Below are 23,423 nucleotides of genomic sequence, written 5' to 3'. Positions count from 1 at the left end.
GATCATTCTTCGTAAAGAAAATTAAATAGCTGCCCTGTGTTTTATACATGGGGGACAACCTGTTTCATTCCACTAGTTTCCCATAAAGCAAAGACAAAATGTGTAGTTGAGATCAGAGAGTCGCACAACCTCCGGGTTCCAGGAGCTTCCCGCCCTCTTGGGCCCTTGCTGTCACTCAGCAAAGAGGGGGACCTGCCAGGCAAACCCTTCAAAGGACACAAACCAAACAGGAGTTGAACTTCTCTTTTCCTTTCTTCTTCCCCTTTCGGCTACCCTAGTGTCATGCGTCTGGAAGCTGGACTTCTAATAGCTTCCCGCCACAAACCAGTTGACAAGGAACAGGAGAACCCATGAGGACACCTTTTTCCCCTTCAGGGAGCAAAGCCTTAACATGTCATTTCATAAGCAGGACGTTAAAGAGTCTGTTTAGAAGAAATGAGTTGAGGAGAGTGATTAAGAGACACCAACTGGACTTCTGCTTTCCTTTAGTGTAGCACCCAGGTTTCAGGTCAGACTGTGTGCACCGAATTTTTTTTTTTTTTTTTTTTTTGAGTGAATCCCATTGATTATCACATAGGTGGTTGGCTTGTTTAGAAGAATAATAAAAGAAAAAAAACCTCCTCGGCCAATCGTTCCTTCCCTGAATCATAACAAGAAGTTAAATGCTAACAGTACAATGCCAAGATGTGTGTTTGAGGCAGAGAGTTTTGATTCTATCAAGATCGGCAACTACTTTCTGAACAAAAATGAAAAGTGGGGTTGGCTGGAAGCAGCCCAGTGGGCAAGGGGTGGTCTCCCAGGCTACACCGGGGGGAGGAGCTGGGGGGCTTCTGTCCACCCGACCCCACCCCTGCCCGCCTCTCTTGTCCCTGTGCTACATGTTCAGCCAGCTCCTTGAAGGCTTCCTTCTCTGATCCCAGAAACAGGTGAGAGTGAGTGTCCCTCATGCTGCCCAGCCAGGCCCCACGTTCCCTGGAAGAACTCCTTTCTGGGGCCCTCTCGCTCCTGGTACCCGCTAAGTCTCTGGGGGACGTGAGCTCAGTTAAAGAAAGGGTCCAAGTTCTCTTCCATGTTGACGTCCGGCACCAGCTGGTCCGACGCCTCCTTAGCACCATAGCCTGAATTCGAGACACTAAAATCTGTAGAAAACCAAGGGTGGTCCAGGATTTCCTGCGAGGTCAGCCGCTCGGAGGGCTCCCTCCGCAGGATGCTTCGGATGAGGCACTTGGCCTTGGGCGACAGAGTCTCTGGAATGTTGAACTGGCCACGGCGGATCTTGCTGAAGAGGGAACTGGGCTCAATGTCATGGAAAGGGTAGCGGCCCACCAACATGGTGTACAGCATCACTCCCAAGCTCCACACGTCCGCGGCCTTGCCCGAGTAGCTGCCGCTGGTGTTCAGGATCTCGGGGCTGACGTAGGCCGGGCAGCCGTGCTTGTCGGACAGGGAGTCATCGTCTCCCCGAAGGATGTAGGCATCTTCCAGACTTTCCAGCTTCACCCGAGTCCTGCAGGGAAGACAGGAAGACATGAGCTGCTGAGAGACGAGAGAGGCAAGGTGACCCAGCTCCCAGGCCTGTGTTCCCAAGGCCGCTCATTTGTATCCATCCATTCATCCATCTGCTCCTCCTTCCCACCCATGACACTATTCCAGGGCTGGGGACACAGGGGGAGACAAGACCGGCAAGGTCATTTCTTGAAACTCATCATCTATTTGGGAATTCAAATCTTTAGCAACTAAGCAACCATCAATGACATTACAATTACCCCTGTCTTGGTGATGAGGGGACAAAAAGAGTGATTTTCTCAAAATCATGATAGGTCTCACAGGATGTGAACTCAGATTGAACCAACTGGGAAGTCCACGCAAGCTCTGCCTATGACTTCCTGACAAGGTAGGATGCAGGCTGCAAAGTGCACATTCACCGTGCGGTTTGGCCTCACCAGTGTTTGCCGTCAGGTATGGATTTTAGTATTCCATTTCACAGATCAAAATATCAAGGCTCACAGCCTTTTAGCTGGGAAATAAAGACTTCACTCTGTACTCAGTTGACCCTGTTGCTCTTCCTGTTCTGCCAATAGCCTCTTTAGGATGGAAACAGAAACAGGGACAGTTTGAGCAGGACTGGGTATCATCACCTTGTCCCCTCCAAGGCTGAGACCCTCCTATCAGTTCCATCTTATTCCCTGATTTCCTGCGGATGTGTCTCCTGTCCCTCCTGCCACTCTCCCAAGGTCTGATTCTTGACCTGGTACTTATAGTAGACTCGGGCTACCTACGTCTCCTGCCCATGCCACACATCTGTGCTTCTGGGTGTGTGTAAGTTTGTGACAGTGGCAGCATGACCCCCCGAGATCTTTCCCTCACCACTCACTCTGCCCCCAATCACCTCCTGCTGCTTAAGGATTGCACAACTATCAACGGGAATGTGGACTTTCCTTGATGTGCTGGGAAAAGAGGTAGAGAAATTGCACCTTACACTGAAGCTCAGCAAGACTCACATCATCTTTGAGTACAAAATAAAAAAGTCCTTCTGGTAAAAGCTTTTTTTTTTTTTAAATATAATACTCTATAGTTAATCCATTCACATTTAATGCAATTATTGATAAAATTGGTATGTTGGATTTCTGTTGCTCTGATCTTTATTCTTTGCTTCATTATTTTTAAAAATGTACTTTAATTAGACATATATGACAGCAGAATGCATTTTGATTCATTACACACAGTTGCAGCACAACTTCTCATTTCTCTGGTTGTACACAATGCAGCGTCCCACCGTATGTGCAGTCATACCTGTACCTAGGGTAATGATGTCCATCTCATTCCACCATCTTTCCTGTTCTCATACCCCCTTCCCTCCCTTCGGCAAATACTTTCATAAGTAAGCTGATATCTCACAATTCATCATGCCTAATGTACTGTGGAGGAATCTGAGGACCAGGATGCAGAGTGACTTGTTTAGGCTACACTGAGAGCCACCCTCTGCCTGTGCCCTCCTGGCACAGCCTCTCACCGTACCCAGGAGCCTCCTTGGCCCTCTCCTTTTCCTGCCTTGCAGTTCTTTTGAGTGAAAGACCAAGTTTGGCTTGAGTGGAAACAGAGTCCCCCCTGACTCTCCTGGCCAGAGCACTGCCCTGCAGAGTTCCGGAAGTTCTCAGGTGCCTTAAACCTGGTTGCTCCTGTCCCATGAGCCCCACAAAGGCTTGCTGTGAAGGTGACAGTGACAAGCAGGACGTAGAGGGCACAACCAGGCCCACAGCATCCGGACCACTGATCCCTGCATCTGAAAGGCACATCTCCAAGCACCCACTCTCTCCCCGGCTGGGTCTAGGGCCAGGTCACTCAAACTGCATCTCTTAGGCTTAAAGACAAGCGCCAGAGAAGGCAATGCTTTCAAAAAGGTTTTAATGTGGTAAAATATACATTACATAAAATTTACCATCTTATCATTGTTAAGTGTACAGTTGGTTCGCTAGCAATGGAATAGATTCACATTGTCATGCAACCATCTGGACAAGGCAGCCGTAATGTCTCTGCCAGCTCTACCATTCTGGGATTCTGTGATACACAACAACATGTCTTTTCTTGATGTGTGCACCCGTATTCTATTATCATCTAGAGTAGACACGTGCTTCTCCTGCCCCTGCGGCTAATGCCCTATAAAAATAGGAGGGTCTATCTGTGCTAATCTGGAATTGAACCGATTAAAAACAAATCTGTCTTCCTCTTGCTCCTCCTAATCTAAGGGGGCTGGGGAAGCTGACCCCCAGCCTTGCCAGATGTTCAGAGATGCATGGAGATGGGTCAGTGCCACCAAGGGCAGAGCAGTGGGGAGAGGCAAGGAGCAGGGACCCCAACCACAGGCCTGGGGGTTTCTCAATAGCATCTCCCAGCCTTGCAGCTCTTCCCTGACTTGGCAGCAGAGAGGCTGTGGGAATAGTAAAAACAGAGACAAGAGGCCCTCCCACCTGTGTAACCAGGGCAGGTCAGTGGGAGGGGCATGAGTCTTGGAATGGGGGCCCTGTTCCTGACAAAACACTCCAGGGGTGTGGAAGCCCTGCATGGTCTCATCCATATGCAGATCAATTTCTTTGCCAAGGCTGTGGGATGACCCCTGCATTCCCCTTCAATGCACTCCCTCTGTTCATCCCTGTCTCCCTGATGCTCCACAAAGGCCCTAGGGGCCTCTGCCTTGTCCTGCTGCTTGGGATGCCCCTCCCCAGCTGTGCTCAGGTCTGTCCTTGAAGGACAGTAAATGTGGCAGAGGCCTTGCTGGTGACCTAGGGGGGCACTCCACCCTCCTTCCCTTAGAGGCTGGGGTGGTAGCATGCTGGGCTGCACCCCAATCGCCCCTCCCTGGGAAAGGTGGCACTCAGTGAATTACGGGGCTGGCATGCATACTCTGTGTTATTGCGACTGCCATTTCTGGTGATCCTTCCTCCTCCCCTCAGGAGCTCCTGGATATGGGGATGAGGTCACTCTGGATGCAGAGCAGCATCACGCTGCTGCTGTACCTCGAGCACCAGGACACACCTGAGCAGTCATTCACCATGAGAACAAAGGAGACGGTCCTGCACTGTCCCTGCTCTTGGCTCTGCCCTGTAACCAACAGACCTCCCACAGGAAGCCCTTTATGCCAAGCCAAACCTGCGGTCCTATTCCTGCCTGTCCCCTTCCCGGTCACAACTGTAGATTCTGACTTCCTCCTCCCCACACCCACCACCAGGAAGCATGCCCCTACACTGAAAGCATCCTGACCGCCTGTCCCCAAGGCCTTCTCCATATCATAGACCAGGGCCTTAAAAAATGGTCAAGGTCTGTCTTATCCATGAACACCCCAAGTGGAGTGGACCTCTTCAAGAATTCAAGAATGAACTAACAAGACCGTTCCCCATGCTGCCAAAGTTCAGCTGCTGTAGGCTGACCTAGGGGGCACTCCACCCCGCTTCCCTTAGAGGCTGGGGTGATAGCACGCTGGGCTGGAGCTGCTTGTCTCATTTGGTCCAGCACAGATGCAGCAGAACAAGGCAGTCTAAGCAAAGCACGTGCAGAAGTGACACCAGTCAAGTTCTAGCCTTAAATGTTGCTAAGTTCCAAGTGAGAAACGTCATCTGCGTTCCAAACCCAGGGAGGTTCATGTGTGTATATTTATATGCTCTCCTCAAGTACATGAGGTAAGCTTCCAGGGGGAAGAGTAGCCTGGAGGAAACGCAGCTCTCGCGGGCGGGCGCCTTCCGACCTTGCCTCCTTCTCAGAACACCCTGACCTTGTTTACATCACTTGCAGGCAAGGGTTGCCGCACTGGGTCTGGATTCTGTCCTTAAACATGGGCCTTCCAGTGGGGAGCAGAGGGAGGCCAGGCAGGCGCTGCTTCCCAGCTCCGGAGCCAGAGGACCCGCTGGGGGGCTGCAGGGATGCTGGCCTCACTGTCTCACAGGACAAACCATGCATGGAAAGGGCCTTAGCTGGTGCAGCTACAAACTAGAGTAGAAATGAACGGACAGTCTTGAAACTTCTGATGTCCCCTAAACATCCCCCAGGGATGATAATTTTCCCAAGCAAATTAATTGATTTTCATAAAAATCACCAGAAGCACCCGTGGACCTAGGAATTCAAATGTCCCACTAATCATTCAGCCTTAAAGACACTCCTCGAGCATTTACTCTGCTTGAGCTCCTCAAGTGGGCATTGGGGATGCACCTATGACTCATAAAATAACAGCCATCCTCTCAGTTTGTAAAGATTCCATGAAGTAATGCAGGACAAACTCCCCTGGGAGCCCAGGTGGCAGATCTGTAAAAAATGGTGGTAACTCTATGGATCCTACTACTAAACTGAAGTCCCCACCTTCAACCTCAGAGCCTGTGGGGAAGACAGAGGAGAATACAAATTGCAGGCCCCAGGCATGTGGAAGTGGATAGGAATGCTGTGACCACATCCCTTCCTGTGTTCCTGTCCTGGCTCCCGCCCCTGCCTGTGTGCCCAGGCCAGCCCTTCAGTCCTGATGAAGGAACTGGGATGTGCAGGGCAGGTAGAACCAGAGATGGTCTACAAATAAGGAAGATTCTGGAAAGTGACAAGTGGGAGTGGAGCAATGGTTGTGACCACACAACTATAAACGGCGGTGGTTTTCTTCTAAGGAGAAGACATCCCTGTGCAGGCAGGAGCCCAGGGCAGGATGCATTTGGCCAGAGAAGCTGCGCTGCTGAGTGCCTTTTGCAATCTGGTAGGAAGCAGTCATCTGCTTTGCTCCTGACTGGCTGAATGAACAAGGACTCCTCGTGGCACACGTAAGTAGTCACGGATGGCCTGGCCCAGTGCTGGGCCTTCTATCACCAGACGGTGTGCCAGGTGAGGGGTGTGCCAGGACCAGCAGCATGTGGTTCCTTTCCCATTAGCTGCAGGACATCATGGGTGGGCCCTGAAAGCCCCGTCACCCCACCCACCACAGCACCACTAAGTCCAAATAGCAGTGACCACCGGCTCCATCAGCTTCCCTTCTCCAACATAAGAACAAACAGCAACAAGGCCCTAAAGAGGCCTCTTCTAGCTTCTAAATGTCTGATTTTAAGGTTTCCTTTAATTGTTAAGCTAACATGACTACAATGCTTCTGTGTGGCCTTCTATCATCCCAATAATGGTTACATTTACAAGAACAGTAGTGATGTATGAAGAATTTAAGAGATACTAGGATTCCGATAATCATCCATTATGATATGGATGTACTTCCTAACAAAGACGGAATCCAAGGCAGAGAGAATTGAATAGTCTAACCCATATATAGGGTAACTGAAAAAAAGGTGTGTGGGGGGTCTGAATCCATGCTGGAAGGATTCTAACACCATTGTCCTCTCCAAATACAGCCTGGCACCAACAGCACAGATTTACCTAGTATCAAAAAAGGAGCAACTTTCAAGGGGACCCTGAATGGATGGGGACAAGTGTGGGGCCCCACTTATTCAGCCTCCGTCGCATCAAAACCACTGAACCCAACAGTTGTAAGTGATAGCTGCCATGTGGACAGAGAGGGCTGGACCTCTGCACTTCCTAGATGAAGACAGAAGCTGCTGCCACCTGTACACGGTCACCTGGTGAGGGAGGAAGGAGCTAGGATTGAACCCAGGGTTTTAGCCTCACAGCTGAGAGTTCCGCCCATAACAGCAGAAACAGCCTCCACAGCAAATTGTGCTTTGCTTTTAAACCTTTAAGCCTCACCCTGAGTTCTTGGCAGCAAGAGATGGGAACAGGGTGGGCCAGGGTGGGGCTGAGGCTGGAGTTCAGCAGACAAAGGGGCTGGCAGGGAGGGGAAGTCCCGTGGCCTGAGGTCAGAGATATTCACAAAGTCATGGAAGGTCTCAGGTCTAGGATCTGGGAAGGCCAAGGGGAAAATAACTGTAGCCAGGTGTGGCCTGGCTCTGCCTCTCACTCCTAAGTGTGACCTTGGTGGCGAGTCCAGTTGGGCAGGACAAAGCCCTCCTGAGGGCTGCTAGAGGGGCCTGGGGGGAGCATCCTGCTGTCTCAGACCCCCACTGGAGATGGACACACCACTTAACTATTCAAAACCAGCTGTCCCCCATTTGATCTGGATTCATACCTGCATGGACTTCCCCAAGAGCCTACTGAGGCCTGTGCATTCAGCGAATCCACCCTACTGCAATCTCAGGTGGCTCAGGTGGGCAGGGAGGCCCTGGGGAAGTCAGGGTGGAGGGAGGAAGTTGCTAAAGAGGGGCTCCCAGGGAGGCAGCTGGCTGGTTCTATGAGGTGGAACAAAGAACAAGCCTCTCATTACTTGCAAACCCGGAAGATGGGTGTCTTTGCCCTGATATGATGCACCAGGTCACAGCGGGGACCCTTGCAGGTTAGAAACATGAAAGAAACTTCTGGGAAACAGCAGAGTTGGGATGAGAAACCCCGTTGGGGCCAAGTACCCAGGTGTCCTCTGTAGCACCAGCTGCCCAACTTCAATGGAGCCCAGTGTGGGGAGTACATCTCTGACGACTGTGGCTAACTGGGCCGAGCGGGGGTCATTCCACCTGGAAGCCCTCCAGGAAAACTCCACACAGGGCAGCCTGCACGCTTCAGGGCCTTCAGGACACTGCTCACCATGGAAACAGATGGGGAAACCCAGGACAGCGCAGCATTGGTGGGAATTCCCCATCAATGCTCCACTCTCCACTTGCTCCCTGCATTTGAAGCGGGCTCCTTCCTCCCCAGAATAAACCCATTTGACTCTCAGAGAAGTTACTGCAGCTCAGAGCTAGACAGGAGCATCCAGAGGTGGTGGTGCTGCTGCTGCTATTGAGCTTCCTAGGTGGGGAGGACAGGGCTCGTGGAGGGCAGCAAGGGCAGGTTGCTCTCCAGCCAGACAGCGTGCTCCACCAGGACGATGCCCCAAACCGGAGCGCACCTACAGGGGGTCCGAAAACCAGTGCTGCTCCCAACACATCTGGAAGCTTGAGTAAGGACCTTGCCCTTCTGATTATTTTCACACCTAAAGACAAAAGGGATGAGTCCAACTCCCTGCACACCCGCCCCCCCCAGCTCCATAGTCAAGGTCCCAGTTCAAGCAGCATCACCCTGAAATAGAGGCCCAGCTCCCTGTCTGGCCATTCCTGGTCAGTCCCTCATATGAGCTTCCAGAATCACGATCTTGACCTTGTCCCTGTCCTAGAAAACCTGTCAGTGGCTCCTCCAGGGCTTCAGGTCAAGTTCAAGGTCGGGGATGAATAGAGTCAAGGCCCTAGCCCACAGCTTTCCTGCCAGTCTTATCTCTCCCTCCCCTGGATGATCTTCCAGAGGCACTTTCCTCCTGCACCAGATCCTTCCTGCCGCTTGGCTTGGCTCACTTACAGGAACCTCCCTGTCCTACCAGACTCAGAAGCCCATCCCCCCTGATATGACCTCCCTCCACACCCTTCCACTGCGGGAATTGTGAAATAATTATCCCATTGTTTCTTCCATCTGCAAGGACTAGCTGTGAACAGGTCTAGTAGGTGCTTAATAAATGTCTGCAATTTAGCATCCTGTGTGCAAGAGCCCCCTCCCCTCAGCTCCAACCTTCTGCCTGGATGTAGCTCAGGACACCTCAGTGTGACTCTACTTAGCCCGAAGAGAGTTTGAATAGGCTAAATTCTGTTTTTGTCACTTAGAAGATCACACCAGTGGTGGGGAAAGGACCTTCAGACTGCATTTCCACACTCTGCCTTCCACTGCTAATATTAGAGAGGGGGGCTAGTTTATAACATTTTTGCTTTGGGGGCAGGAGGGCTGCTCATACATCCATTTCATCAAATGACAATGCTGAGTTCTACTCAAGGCATGGTGGTAGAAAGATGATAGACCCCACCTCACAGTTCTGTGAAGAAAATAAAACTCACCCCATAAACTGAAACCTGGGGACTGCCCACAGGGTCGGCTAACTGGTGGGCCCAGTGATGTTCTGACTGCTCAGAAAACCATCTGCTCCACTGGTCAGTTCTCCTGGAGCAACTCGGTGCTCAACTGCCTAGGAACATTCTTTCTGAGGGTTGGGAACAAGATGCAGTATTTTATTATCTAACTTGGGTATTTTTTTCCTGAAGACACTCTTTCACTAGAGAGCCTACGCTCAGGGCCATCTACCTGAGTAACAAAGCCCAGGTATGCCATTCAGGGGTTGTAAAACAGGGGCTTCAATTTCCTCATCTGTAAACCGGTGATAATAAGAGCACTCACTGGGCTTAAATCGGGTAATTCAAAAACAGCTAGAATTTAATTAGTTAATTTAAGTGCTATAGTAAGTACACTCTGGTACTTATGAGGCCTGGATATTATTTCAGGGACATAGGTCCTATGAGGGCAGGGTTTCTGTCTGGCTCAGCACTGCCATATCTCCAGCATCTAGGATAGTGCCTGGCACACAACAAGTGTTTAATAAGTAATTATTGAATGAATAGATGAATCTCCACGGATGAGGCTGGAAGCCACAAGATGACAACTAAAAGCAGTGACAGCCACATTCTTAAGAACCTCCAATGCCCTTTATATGCATTATCCCCACTGACCTCAGAGGCACTAGACCAAGATCCTAGGGCTAAATGGAGGCATCAAGAATCTCACCACTGTGCCCTCTTCCTGGTTTCCCCAGTGGCCCTAGACTAGTCCACAGCTAACTGACTAAGTAGCAAACAGCCAGGCCAAAAATCCTGCCAGCGTATCCACTGTTTTGTCTATTTCTAAGCAAGCTCAATCTTCTGAGCAAGCTCAGTCTTCTCTGTGATCCGCAAAGCCCTTCCTAAATAAAATTACAGCCTGCTTTAGACACTGAAAACAGTGTCTTAAATAGATGTCATGTTGGCATCAATCATTTAATCAAAATGAGAGTGATGGGTTGATTTCTCACTCGACGTATGACTTGGAAACCAGCTCTCTTTGAAAAGATGTCTCCATGGGGATTCCACTTTTCCGGGCTCCAGTTCCAGGCAAGGACCTACTTGCAAATGATCTCCATCTCTGCCCTCTCTCTCCCTGTCATGAGAATCCAGTCTGAGCTGCTCTTACCCAAAAAAGGAGATTTTCATTGAGTCAACATATAGCAATGTCCACCGTGTTCCAGGTGCCATGAAAGTCTCTGTCCTAGGAAGCTCCTGGTCCATCAGGGCAGGGGACAAGGATAGTCCAGAGATGCACACATGGACCATGAGAGCAGAGTAGGACATGAGGTACCCCGAAGGCAAAGGGATGCTGTGGGGGAAGGACACCTACCTACCCTGGGGAGCAGGGGCGGGGGCAGTGGCTCCAGGGCTGGTACTGTCTCAAGTACAGTTAGTCGACATAGGGAAGGGAATTTCCCAGGAGCTCTGTTCCTTCAAAGCAAAAAGTGCAAGGTGTTTTCCTAAAACACGGGTTGCCTGCAACTTGAAAAAATGGGTCTAGCTCTTAATGAAAGAAAGGCTGTATCTGAATTGAGCTCCTCGCCTCCACCCTCAGCACTCGGTGAGATACTAAAGCCTCGTGGGAGGCAACTGGAAGACCTAAGGAGGAGCCCATGCAGAAACCCACTCCTGAGAAGGACAGCCTTGACCTCCTCGCTGGGGGTAGGCGGAAATGCCTCCAGCCCCAGGGAGGCCCAGCGGGCACTCATTACACCAAAAGGCCCCTGCCCTCAGTTCCTGCGGAGGCTCCCAGCTGCCATTCGGCAGAGGCAGGCACTGATGGGCTTCCACCCTGCAGAGAAAACGAAACCTGCCATGTCAAGAGATAAAGATCTTCTAACCAAAGAAGAAACATGTAAAGAGGCGTGTTTCTCGGTTCACATGAGACATTTCTGAGTGAGGAAATGTCAACACTGATCCGAGACTGGGGGGGCGGAGTGGCAAGAAGCCCTGTGCCCAGGAAGAAACCCAGTGGACAAAACCAAGCAGGGTTGCTGCGGGAACAATGTCCCACCAGCTCATCCTAGGCAGCCCAAGGGTGTGCCTGCATAAGGGGCTCTTCCCATCTTTTGTCACCACAAGGAGATGTGAGGTAGTGGGAGACTAAGGCCAGCATACAGCTGATTACGTCCAACCACTGAGTTTCCTTGTGTTAATTCCTTTAATTCTACGACGATCTTCTTTTTGCCACTTTACCCATGAGGAGGTCTGGCGCAGGAGTTAGGTAGTATGCAAGGGCAGGGAGCGGAACCCAGTGGGCAGCTCTCACTCTGCAGGAAGTAGCAGGCCTTCTCCCAAGCCCAGTCCTTCCCTTGAGGCCCACACTGAAACTCCGGGCCCTTAACACCAGGCTGTGCCAGCAGATCATCCCAACCCCACAGGAGACCAAGGCAGGAGGGCATCGGGTACCCCCTTTGGAGATTTGGGGAAATACTCTACCTTCTATCAGAATCAGGACCCTGCCCTGCAGGCTGACCCTGGCCACTCACACACACCATCTCAGATCTGACTGCAGAAACTGTGGGTGCGAAGAGTGTGCCCGGGGTGAGTTCCACAGAGGTGGGATCCACAATGCTGCTCCATGCTTGTGGATCCTGAGATTTACCCTTTGAGCAATGCGAACAAAGTAGGGGTGCTCTGCCATGCAGAAACATCATGGGGTGGAGAGGAGGAGCAGCCTAGAGCCCGAGACACAGAGGCTGGTCCAGGCCAGACAGTATCCTTGTCACCCCCTCCTCTTGCAGTTGGTCAACTCTCCTCCTTCCTGAGCAACAGGCTCCCATCAGATGCACTTCACCGGCAGGTCAACCTCTTAGCATTGATTTAGTGATTGTAATTAAACAGAAAGGAGAAGGGTATGGCCTAAATCTGAAGCTATGCTTCTGAGGTTCACAGAGAAGGCTGCCACAGAGAGACCTTGTTCTTCAGGGAGTCCCGAGGGCTGTCATCTCTACTGGTGGTGTTTCTCAATGACTCCAGACACAGCTGCCACGTTAGGGTGCCTGTGCTACCCATGGATCACAGCAGCATCCCAGTTAATACTCACACCTACTTTCCAGGGATGTCATTATCATTTCTGCTTTGAGGAAACCACAGCTCAGAAATATTCAATGACTTGTCCAAGCCCAGGCAACCAACAGGTGGTAGAGCCAGCATCTGAATCTAGAACCCAGATCCCAGGAAAACGGAAGTGGAAGAATCTAAGCTGCTGCTCATTCAGCACAAGGGCACTGCCTGTGCCACCCAAGAACAATGTTTCCAAAGCTATGGTGGGGACTGAACCCAAGGTGCTGCTCCTAAGAATGTGTTCAGGGATGGTCCGGGCAGCATAGCTAGAGACTTCTGCAATGTACAGTTTTTGCAAGAGCAATCGGCTCACGGGCAGTCCTGTTCTGAATGGTGGCTCCACTACCTGCTCCTCCACCTTCCAGGGGGCTCAAGATCACAGAAGGACAAGGAGCACGTCCTTGAAAGAAAAGACGGATACATCAGTGAGGTGTCTGATGACGCTGCGCAGCCAACATGCCTCTATGCTTTTCTCATGAATGAATCAGACGTCAGAAAACAGACACAGACACCATGGTTTAAGTTTTCAAAACTCTTTCAGATTCAACCCAATAGAGTTGGTAACTCCACTGAAGGTGCCACAATTAGGATGCATGTCAAGAGCTCCTGGTGCCCTGGCCCCAGTGAGATCAGGAGTCCCCTCGGTAAGCATGGGCACCTGCTGTGTGCAAGCCACTCTCCAGGCAAATAAACTCACAGACTCTTCTGCGAAACTCAGCAAAGCCAGGAAACAGAGAGGCAGAAATATGCTGAGTGACAGAACCAGAGGTTTCACATTCTGAAATCAAGAGGTTACAAAACAAAACAATGGTAAGAAGAAAACAGGAGACTAGGCATTAGTCCCCTTTCACAAAAAGCTGATAGGTGCACGAGGACAGAAGTTTCTATTAGCCACTGATGAGAACGTTTAGAGTGTCCTTGAACACAGAAGTGACCTTGGCAAAACTGCCCAGACAGAAACACTTGTCCTCACCCAGCAGCAAGCCCACTGGGAATGCAGCATGATGGGGACAGTGTTGGGGGCACTGAGAGATTCCAGGCTGGCTGCCTCCACACACTGGATGTGACCTGGAGCCCTGTGTGGCCCAGTAACCTCACCAGTCAGATGGGGAACGCCATCCTTAATGACGGTCCCACGGGGCTGTGACAACTGTTCAGGCTGCAGGGCTGTGTGGCTGTAGGTGCTCTCCTGCCAGTCTCAGTGTGACTGGTTCCTGAGGGTGGAAAGCTCTTTACCCTTCAAATTTAGTATTTTGCTCTCACATGTCTGCTCCACTGGGTCGCTCTGGTTTCTCGCTCACACGGAGCAGCCCTCTGCAGTCCTCTCGGAGGGGTGAGCTCCTTCACAGTTCACACATAACCCCAGACTGAATGTCACAGACCCTGGTCCTCAGCTGGGAAGTTTCCTGCAGCTTGACCTTTCTTCTCTGGGCCTGGGGTCATCAGGATTCTGGCTCTGCTACACTGCTCCTCAGCACCCTTACAAATCTTCTCAGAAAGAAGGCGTGAGCCCAGGGGAAAAGCCCGCAGTAGGGACCCTGCAATCTGACCTGAGGCCATCACCTGCTTCCAGCTAGCTGTCCACACTGAGGGAAACACTCTCCCCTCCTGGCAGCCGAAGGAGAGGGAGGAAGCATGGTGTGCTGGAACCTCGGGGTCCTTGCCTGCTCCCATGGGGGCATCCACCCTACTCGGCTCACTGCATGAACACACAGTTGCTATCCCTGGGCAGGCCACGCGATACTCACTGAGGTCAGAAAAACCCTTCTCCAATGAGACAGTCAAAGGAGAGGCTTATAGGAGCAGATCTAAGGGAGGGCCTGGCTAGGGTGTGCACACACACCCCACCCCCACCCCAGGCAAATGGATTTCTCAAGAGCTGAGCTGACTTGCTGGAGAACCTCGTTCCACTTCTGCTCTTTCTAGGTGAAACCTCCCACTCCGTGTTTCAGAGCGCCACTCCAACATGGACCAAAGGACACCTGCCTCTCCAACTTTCAGAATCAAGTAAGCTGAAGTGCAGCAGTATAGTAAGAGGCCAAAGACATCATCTCCTGTTTTTGTAGGTGAGGTTATTAAATCTCCAAAGAGAAGTGAAACACAGAGCGGCAAGAGAACACCTTCAGGGGTATTCTGCTGGCGCTCAGCAGCTCCCCCGTAAGAATGTTCCCAGAAGTATGGACCTGAGTGCTATAGCCTGAGAAGAACTTAGAGCCAGGAGAGCAGAGCCACACAGAGGAATGAGAAAGTTGTGTGTGTGTGTGTGTGTGTGTGTTGGGGAGGTGTCCAAGGCCACAAAGGCCATTAAAATCAAGACCAGGGTAAGGACCTGGGTCTCCAGGTTCCAAGGGCAGAAATGCCTAGGCTGCAGAACAGAAAATGTGAGGGTCGGTCCCACATGCGAATCTTAGGAGAGTCTCCCTTCTTCAGTGTGTCAATAAAGGTAAAGGCATCAAAATCAATAACCAGAATACTAGCTGCCCACGACTCCCCTCTGTGGATAAAAACATGGAAAAAATCGCCACCTTCTGCAGCCCAGGAAGCACAGACGCCTTCTGCTCTTCGCCTATGCAGCTGGAATATCGGCACCATGAAAATGACATTTGGGTTGAGTGACCACAGGCCCTCTCCCTCTGTTCATACCAACGAGCTTGCCAAACACTAACTTCTCAATTAGCTCAAACGATGGAGATTCAAAAGCACATAAAAAATGATAATTTAAAATAACAGAGCACACATCGCTGGATCTCACTCATCTGGGTGTCCTTGGACTTCTCTAAGCCATAGCCTGAAATTATCACAGGCCACTGGGCTGGATGGCCAACCGACTGGAAAGCTCTGATCACAGGGCTGTGCCTGAACCACGGAAAGCAAGCTAAACATGTTGCTGAGTAACTAAAAGAACAAGGGAACTGGCCCCACCATCAGGTGATCCACCAGGATGACTCTGTGACGGTGGGTCCTCTATTTCACTGGCCTCTTTTTTCAAGGCAGTCCTAAGACTCCATGACACCAGTAAGTAAAGCCACTTAAAAAGTAATTCTTGGAATACAGTGATCAATGCACATGACTCCGTGGCCTTCATCCTTCTAAAAATGCATATTCATAAAAAGAAAAAAAAAGTGACTCAAGGAGTTTTTACAACCCAAGTCAGCTGGAAGAGAAAGCAAAGCCCCAGTGGGGTTTGCTACATAGAAAGTAATGAGTTCATGGCAGAACCATGAATGGAATCCAGATGCCCAGCGTCCTGTGCAGCTGCTTCCTGAAATCACTGAAAATGTCACAGGCACGCATTACAACTGCAGTCTCCTCACCTGGAGGGCGGTCCTCCCCACACTGCACGGGATACGTTCACCTTTCAAGCCTTAGCTACCCAGTCACCCTCCTCTTCTGCAAAACCCTTCTTATCCCTTTAATTCCTAATTGAAAGTGACATCCCCCACCACCCCAGCTCCCATGGGATCCAGGAACTCACCTCTGTTAAGAGGTGCAACACTCTCAGAAGGCAGGTGGCTCTAATTCATCTGCTATTCATAATGCTGAGAACTGTGATTCACACATAATACAGGCTTGGAAGTAGCTATTGAAGGAGTGACTGAATTATATACAACCGATTCTAGGCAGTGTTTGCGGGGTATAGCATTTTTTAAAGTCCTGTCTTCGGTGGCATTGAAAATGCCACCCTGGTTTGCCGGCACCTGAAGAGTTCATGACAAGAAACCCTACACACTCGCTAGGTCACTGACTACCCCACATTCAATGACACCTTAGAACAGCGGTATTTATTTTCTGATGGCACTTAAACACTGCCATATTCTGCTCTCTGACCTCCCGTTGTCTTGCCCTCACCGGGACCTCAGTCAGCAAAAAAGTCTTCACTGCAACCTTTCCCGTGACTGCAGGAGCAGCCTGTCCCACACACACATCTGAAGAGGACTGAGCCTTACCGCTCTTCATCCTTGAAGATGAATTTCCGCAGCTTGAGGTCCCGCAGCACCAGGCCCCCGTCGTGACAGTGGGCCACGGCCGAAGCGATCTGGTAGAACAGTCTGGCTGCCTCCTCCTCCCTCAGCTTCTTGCAGGTACGCACAAAGGAATGCATGTCCCCATAGCTTCGCTCGAAGAACACATAGGCTTTGGTCTCACCCAGGAGGATCTCTGTGATTTGGTTGATGTTGCTGTGGGCAGACAAGCAAAAGCACGGGGCCAGGGACTCCTGGTAGCAGCTGATCTCAAACACCTAGAACAGGAGTAACAAGAGCAAATCAGAGGCTCCTCCTACACCCCGGAATCTCAGGACACTAACACCTCCTACAGGCATGTGTTTAAGATGACAGTACACCGAACTCGAACCCTGATCCTATCAGATCTGTCTGCTGTCAGCTCTGTGGCACTGAAGAAGTTGAGTGCCCCGACTGCTCTGATTCTCCAAGCTGTCATGTGAAAAATAAGCAAATGACTCTTCACTTGGTGTTGGGAGGATTATAAGAGAAAACGAAGGCAGCATACAAATGTTAAGTTTTATCATTGTCCCCTTTAGCCCAGTTGCCTCTGCTTTTCCAAGTACTAGGGCGAGATCAGAAAGTGACACACCCTAAGAAGCATGGACAATATCTTATTTCCTTCAAAGAAAAGAGAAATAAAGAAATGCACATCAATTAGCATCCTATCGCAACAACTAATACCCCCCTACCATGCCTAATGGTTTTCTAAATTCAGTATGTTCATTTTGCAGAGGCGGAAATTGAGGCTCAAAAAAGAAGACAAAACTCGTGCCCCCAGTGGCAGAGCTGAGAACAGGCTGCAGGCCTTGTCAATGGAGAAGCCGACTGCATCCCTCTTCCCTCCACGGATATCTAACTCAATGAACCAGTTATGCAATGATTTTCCATGAATCAGAATTAGCCTGTGAAATGCCACCTCATTGTTGCTTAAAAAGAAAATGTACCATCAATACCTTTTGAAAGAGACCTAACTGAAATGAACACTACGGAGAATTTCCGAGGTTGGAAAGGAAGCTTTCATTCATTCAAGACCTGAGTTAAATCAGCAGCACAAGTGCCTGGGTTGGACCTGGCTGTCCTTGCTTCCCAGGACAAGGACAGAGGTGAGAGAGAGAGGGTACTAGGGTGAGAGGAGGGTACCAGGGGTGTAACGAATGAGGGAAGGTGAAAGGGATCATGGCTCAAGAGAATCCACAGGAGGAACGCCCCAACAGCACCCTTTATGTTATCAGTTTGCAAACACTGAGCTTCTTAAATGGCTTTATTAAGTGAGAACATACTGTCCATGATCACCATTTTGCAATGTGCTGAGAAAACACAGGAGTGTGAACCACCGGACACTAATCCTGGCTCAGCCACCAGCACAGGGTCACTAGACACCCCCTCTCTACCAAATGAAGATGCCGACTTAAATGCCATCAACCTTTCCTGGATCCTGATTCTACCCAGGAATCTTGATTAAAACTGCCCCTCTTGGCTGACAGCACCCAGCTCAAATACATGCACAATATTAGATTTCCTGTAAAGGGATCCCAAGCCTTCTGGAGCTCATTCAGGGACAGAGGCTGCCATTTAGGAATCCAAGAGTTCAGTCACTCTAAGCATTAAAAAAAAAAAAAAAAATCTGTGAGTCAAACAGGGACAATAAGAACCTCAAGGGGGCTGGTGCTAACTGGGGCTGAGGAAGCAAAGTTACCAGCATCGTTGTGAATGAACCATAATGAGGCAGCTCAGGAAAGCACACAGCTGCTGCCACTGCACCCTAGAATTTAAGAATGAATACTTCAGCCTCTCCAGAGACCACAAATCACACCCTGATACTGTCAAATGATGACCTCAGAGCAGTGACCTCAGAGGCCCGTTCAATTAGGAATCTGAAATGCTTGAGTCAACTTCAACACCCAGACTGCAGGCAACAGAATGCGGGGAAGCCTCAGAAAATTCAGAGGAATAAACGCTTTGCAGGGGCTACTGACACTGTATTATATAATGAGCCTGATCTGCTCTGAAGAGCCAGGCTGCAGGATCTTGCCGTCAGGGCCTCGAGTTATGGTTATTTACAATATACTTCCTGTTTCCAGTTGCCTTTTTAAAAAATAAAAGGTGCTTTTGACTCAGCATGTTTAGCCTATTATCCTTGCTCACTGCTGAAAAACTGAATGGACATAGAATTCAAGAAAGAAAACAACAATCTAATACATTAGTGGCAGCTTCAAAATACAGCCATACCCTTTGTAGAAGATACCAAATTCCAAGATGGTGGACAGAAATGAAAAATAAAAGAAGTACTTATGCTTTCCCAATGGGAAGGAGCCAAACTTTTATTAGTGGCTGTAACAGGCATTTATGGGCTTGGATTGGTATTTAAACCATCACCTTCAAGTGCAAAATCAAGCCTTAAGCCTGGTTGCCAGCTTCTTTCAAATGTTTAATTTGGAACCTTAGTTATATAATATGACAGTTCAGATAAGGCTGTGAGATTAGGCCACCATTAATAATGTTTGCAAAAAGAAAGTGCTCTTTCTGCCAAGACAGTACTTATGTCAGTCTGCACAGTAGCTACCAGCATTTCTATGAAAACGATACAGCTAAAGACCCCCTAAAGCTCCTTCCTCCACTTGCTTAGCCAAAGTAGGCACACGGGAGACAATAAACAGGCTGGATCATTTTGTTTAAATGTCCCTGGAATCCCTATCCCCAGAGTGTCCTACAGAATTCTCTATGTAGTCCTCTGTGGTGAATAGCACCTTTCCATTCTGTTTTTAAAGACTTTTTTCTTGGGTCAGCACAGAGCTAAGAAACATGAACCTTATGTTCTAAAACATCAAAAGGAATATGATTCAATGATTAGATTTCCCTGAGCCTTGAAGTGATCTAAGAACCCTCGGTGTGTCTCTCAAGGTAGTTCATAGATGCAGCTTTATAAAACTCACTTGGCTCCCTAGGATATACACAGCTCTGTCTGCAGAAGTCACCCGCATCACCTCTGGTAGAAAGGCAGGAAAACAGACGCTGCTGTGCCTCACAGGGATGACCTCTGTCAAGCAGAACAATGATACTGCACTTAAATCCACTTGCAGCCACACTGTAATTGGTGAGGGGCTGATCCAATCTTTGCAATAACTAAACCAGCAGATTAAGGACAGTTTTAGGCCAGAGAGCAAGTGTGCAAATGACACTGAAAGGTCAGCTACAGTGAAATATGTCTTGAAGGACCTGAAGGGAGAAAGAGCAAGCAGAGGCCAGAGACTTCTCTGATTTTAAACAAAGAAATACCAGCAAGATGTTCCTGCAGAATTTGGCTGCACAGTCTCTTTACTTCAAAGCATCTCCAGCCTTCGAAAAAAATATTAAAATGCTACACTGAAGTTGAGCAAAAGGAGCGAAAACACTCACTGTTGGGTGATGTGCATATTTCAGAACAGAGTGGCAGCTCTGTGGAATTCATTCATTTCAGAGGATGCCTAGCCTATTGTGCAACCTTGCAGGACTTGGAGAATCCAATCCAGCTCTGAGCCACCTACTGAATTTTGTTTAACCGGGAACAGTTGCACTGAGTCTGTATAACTCGGAAAAGATGCAAAATACCAAATATATGCAAACAGCAATATTTAAAGAGTCTGATTTCACCTAAGGTCTGAACTGAACAATCACGAAACTAACTAGAGATCTCCGCTAACCCAATTTTTGCTATGGAATACTCCAGTTCGGTATGAAATAAGGTTATTCCACAAAGCAGACTCTGGTTAATGGGAAAAGTGTGATGCATTATTTGTAATACAGATGTGCAGGACAGCGCCCATTTCAAAAGCAGCCCGCCCGTATCCTCACTGAACACCCCCACCCGCAAGAAAAAAAAAAAAAAAAAACAGTGAGCAAATCCAAAATTAAGTGAGAATGAATTCTTGATCTATGTCCAATTCTGGGTAGCATTATGCTCCACTGGAGTCTTTTTAAATTTTTTTTTTTTGCAACAATTCCCCTTCTCATCCCTCCTCTGATGCCCTGAGTGCACACAAAGACACACACATGCATACACAAGCCAGTCACTGTTCAGGGTCAAAGACAAAAAGGAAACTGAAGTATCCATCTCTGTATCAGCACCCCAATTCCAGGGGGCTCCAAATGCTAGCCTCAAAACCTTGCAGGCAAAGGTGTGTGGAGGGGGGATGAGGAATAAGGATCAGGAAAATGTGCTGGCAAGATAGTCTGGAGATGAGAAAAAAAGACAAGACCGACCCAAAGGATTCACTGTTCACCCAAGGTGAGCAGGCGGCTTGGATTGCCACCCCAACCCTCATTTCCAAGCTCCAGGCAAAAGAAAGATCTTTGTAAACTCCTTCTCCGCGCTGGGGCCCTGGGCTCAGCCAGAAGGGACACCTCTCTGTGTTGCTTTTAAAGGGCACCTTTGGAACAAAGGTTTAACACCTGCAAGCTCCTAAGAACAATGGCTGCTAAAGGAACCAAGTCATCAGTATCTTAAATGAGCGGGGGATTCCCTATTCGCGTGGGGAGGGGAGGGGGATCGACAGAGGGAGAAATCCCCTGGGCAGCGGCAGCCGGCCCAGCGCACCGAGCTCCACGAGCCTCGGGGAGCACGCGCGTCCGTGCCCCCGCGCAGTCTCGCCGCCCTCCCCACCTCGGGCTCTCCCCAAAACGCCCCCGCTGCAGCCCGCCCCATTGTCTGCAATGGTCTAAAAACTTCTCAACTAGTCCAACATGGACAAATAAATAAACAAAACCATTTAACGAGGCCACGGATAATTATCCCGCGAAACTCCCTCCCCCAGGGTCGAAGGCTTGGCGACCTCCCGCCCCCGACTGCCACTTCCATAGGGCCGGGGAATCTTTTCAAAAGACAAAAAGCAAAACCAAACCCCGGGCTCTTTACCTTGCACACCAGTTCCTCTCCGCTGTGCAGATGCACAGCACGAAAAACGTGGTCTCCCTCCAGAGGTTCCAACAATAAGTATTTTCCGATGCAAGAAACGCAATGCGACAAGTTCGGAGTCTCCGGCGGGCTCGGGGAGCCGAGGTTCGGGCTGAAACTCTGGCTTGGTTCGGCGGACCTTATAGACGACAACTCTTCGAAATCCTGGGTTTTGTTCCGCGATCTCCCATATCTCGCTATTGTGATGGGGGTAGACCTGTGTATGTTCATGAGTGTGGGGATCGCACACGACAAACAAAAAAACCCGCTGGAGAGAGGAGTCGCAGGCGAGTGCGGCTGCAGGCGCCTCTGTGCCACCGGTATAAAAAAAGGAACCAGAGGGGAGGGGATGGAGAGGGGTTACGTGGAGAAAGAGTTGGAAGCCCCCGATGGGCTCCGCGAGCACCTCGTCCGCTCCGAGCCGGGCTCCCGGGGGGGTGCTCCGTCGAAAGGCAACTCGGGTCCTTTTGTTACCCCAAAGCAACCAGCGATGTGCAGAATCGCCTCACTTTTTAGTTTTTCTCTCTCTTTTCCCAACTGGATACAGATGAGTAACCGGAATGTTAAGGTGGAGAGCTGCAGCGCCGGGTTTCCCGAAGCGAACCCCAGGCAGCCTTCCGAATCGCAGACGGGGCGGAGAAACCCTGCTGTAGTTTGTGTAGTCTTCGGGAAGCGCACGGCGGAGGCTCAGTCTCCACGCGTTAGAAACCAAACAAAAAGAAAAAAGGAAATAAGCACGGGTCTACCGGCTCGCGACGCACGGCAGCCAGAATCCGCGCTGCACCCCCTTTTTTGGTGGAAAGGGTGGGGGGCGTGGAAGGGGGGGGTGCCGGAGAGGGCAGTTACCTACGTTTTAACTGTAGATGGCGTCTGAGGCTTTTCCAAGATCGCAAGAGCTCTCCAAAAAATTAAACAAACACACAAAAAAAGAAAAATAGCAAGGGATCATTTAACTTGGAGTGGTCAGAGCTGCCAACAAAAGATTGCAAAAGCGGGGCAGAGTTGCCTCCCCGCCGGGCGCAGGTACCGCGACAAAGCCCAGGGCTTGGCCCGCGGCGAGGAGGTCAGAACAGGCTCATGCTGTCGCCGCTTGCCCGCGTTCCGGATCTTCCTCCGAATGAAGCCAGAAGTGCTGGCGGGGATCAAGGAGGATCAATGGTCTCCGATTTCCCAGGCACCAGCTTCCGGGGGTCCAGCGGGAACTGGAACGGAAAGCTTCCCCGGCTCTGCCAACCCGCGGCGTTCCTTTCCAGCTGGAGAACTGGATCTTGCCTTGGAGTAATTTGCAACCACTCCGTCTCCCCCAGCCCTCAACCCAAATTGCCCGGCGGGGTTTGTTTTGGAGAAAATTGACGGCTTTTCTTCTTCTTCTTCTTCTCCTTTTTTTTTTTTTTTCCTTGCCACCCAGAGGTAAGAGAGGACTGTGTATTTAAAAATTAAAGGGGCTGGCCGACTGTGCCCGAGGCCAATCCTGGCGCTCAGCACGCCCGCATCTCCCGGCGAGGCGGTATTAATAGTTACTTACGTGGCCGGGGATCTCGGAGCGAGCGGGCTATGTGTGCGCGTGTGTGTGCGCGCGCGCGCGCCTCGCTCGCGCTCGGTCTCCCCATTCAATGTCACCGACACATTTCCACGGCGCCCCCACCCCCGCCCCCAGCCGCACCCGCGACTGGCTCGGCCCAGAGCCGGCCCCGCCCCGCCCCCGCCCGGGTCCCCTCATTGAGCCCAGCGCCCATCAATCAGCCTCGCCGCTGCCAGTCCTCGGGCGGCTCAACGCGCCAGTCCGCGGCGCGGCGGCTGCCACAGCCATTGCAGCTCCCGGTCGGGGGCGCCTGCGCTGGCCTTCCAGCTCCCTCGCGCTGCCCAGACGAGGTAAACAAAGTGCAATATCCTTCCGCGGCCCAGGGTGCCGTCGCGCGCTTGGCTCTGCTGCGCAATAGTTTGAGGGTGCTGGGCTGGAGATGCCTGGACTCTGATACCCTTGGTCCTTCCCCAGATCCAGTTCATATC

The 23,423-nt window shown here is 50.5% G+C and overlaps 1 protein-coding gene across 1 annotated transcript; it reads right to left on the bottom strand.

Moving 5' to 3' along the window:
* Nucleotides 1–685: 685 nt before the first annotated feature.
* Nucleotides 686–23,024, bottom strand: Trib2 (tribbles pseudokinase 2). Its single transcript, XM_027937879.2, has 3 exons — nucleotides 21,375–23,024; nucleotides 16,427–16,719; nucleotides 686–1,507 (listed from the first exon to the last, which is right to left on the bottom strand). Exons 1-3 carry the CDS (start codon nucleotides 21,642–21,644, stop codon nucleotides 1,039–1,041), a joined length of 1,032 nt encoding a protein of 343 aa, XP_027793680.1. The 5' UTR covers nucleotides 21,645–23,024; the 3' UTR covers nucleotides 686–1,038.
* Between the last annotated feature and the right edge of the window lie 399 nt (nucleotides 23,025–23,423).

The sequence above is a fragment of the Marmota flaviventris genome, chromosome 14 (assembly GCF_047511675.1).
Source record: "Marmota flaviventris isolate mMarFla1 chromosome 14, mMarFla1.hap1, whole genome shotgun sequence".
Taxonomy (NCBI): domain Eukaryota; kingdom Metazoa; phylum Chordata; class Mammalia; order Rodentia; family Sciuridae; genus Marmota; species Marmota flaviventris.
This window is presented reverse-complemented; position numbering and strand designations above follow the sequence as displayed.

Coding starts and splice junctions, on each gene's coding strand:
- Trib2 (XM_027937879.2), bottom strand. CDS start 21,644: ATGAACATACACAGGTCTACCCCCATCACAATAGCGAGATATGGGAGA. Junction 16,720..21,374: donor GAGAGGAACTGGTGTGCAAG/GTAAAGAGCCCG, acceptor CTCCTGTTCTAG/GTGTTTGAGATCAGCTGCTA. Junction 1,508..16,426: donor ATCTTCAAGGATGAAGAGCG/GTAAGGCTCAGT, acceptor TCTTCCCTGCAG/GACTCGGGTGAAGCTGGAAA.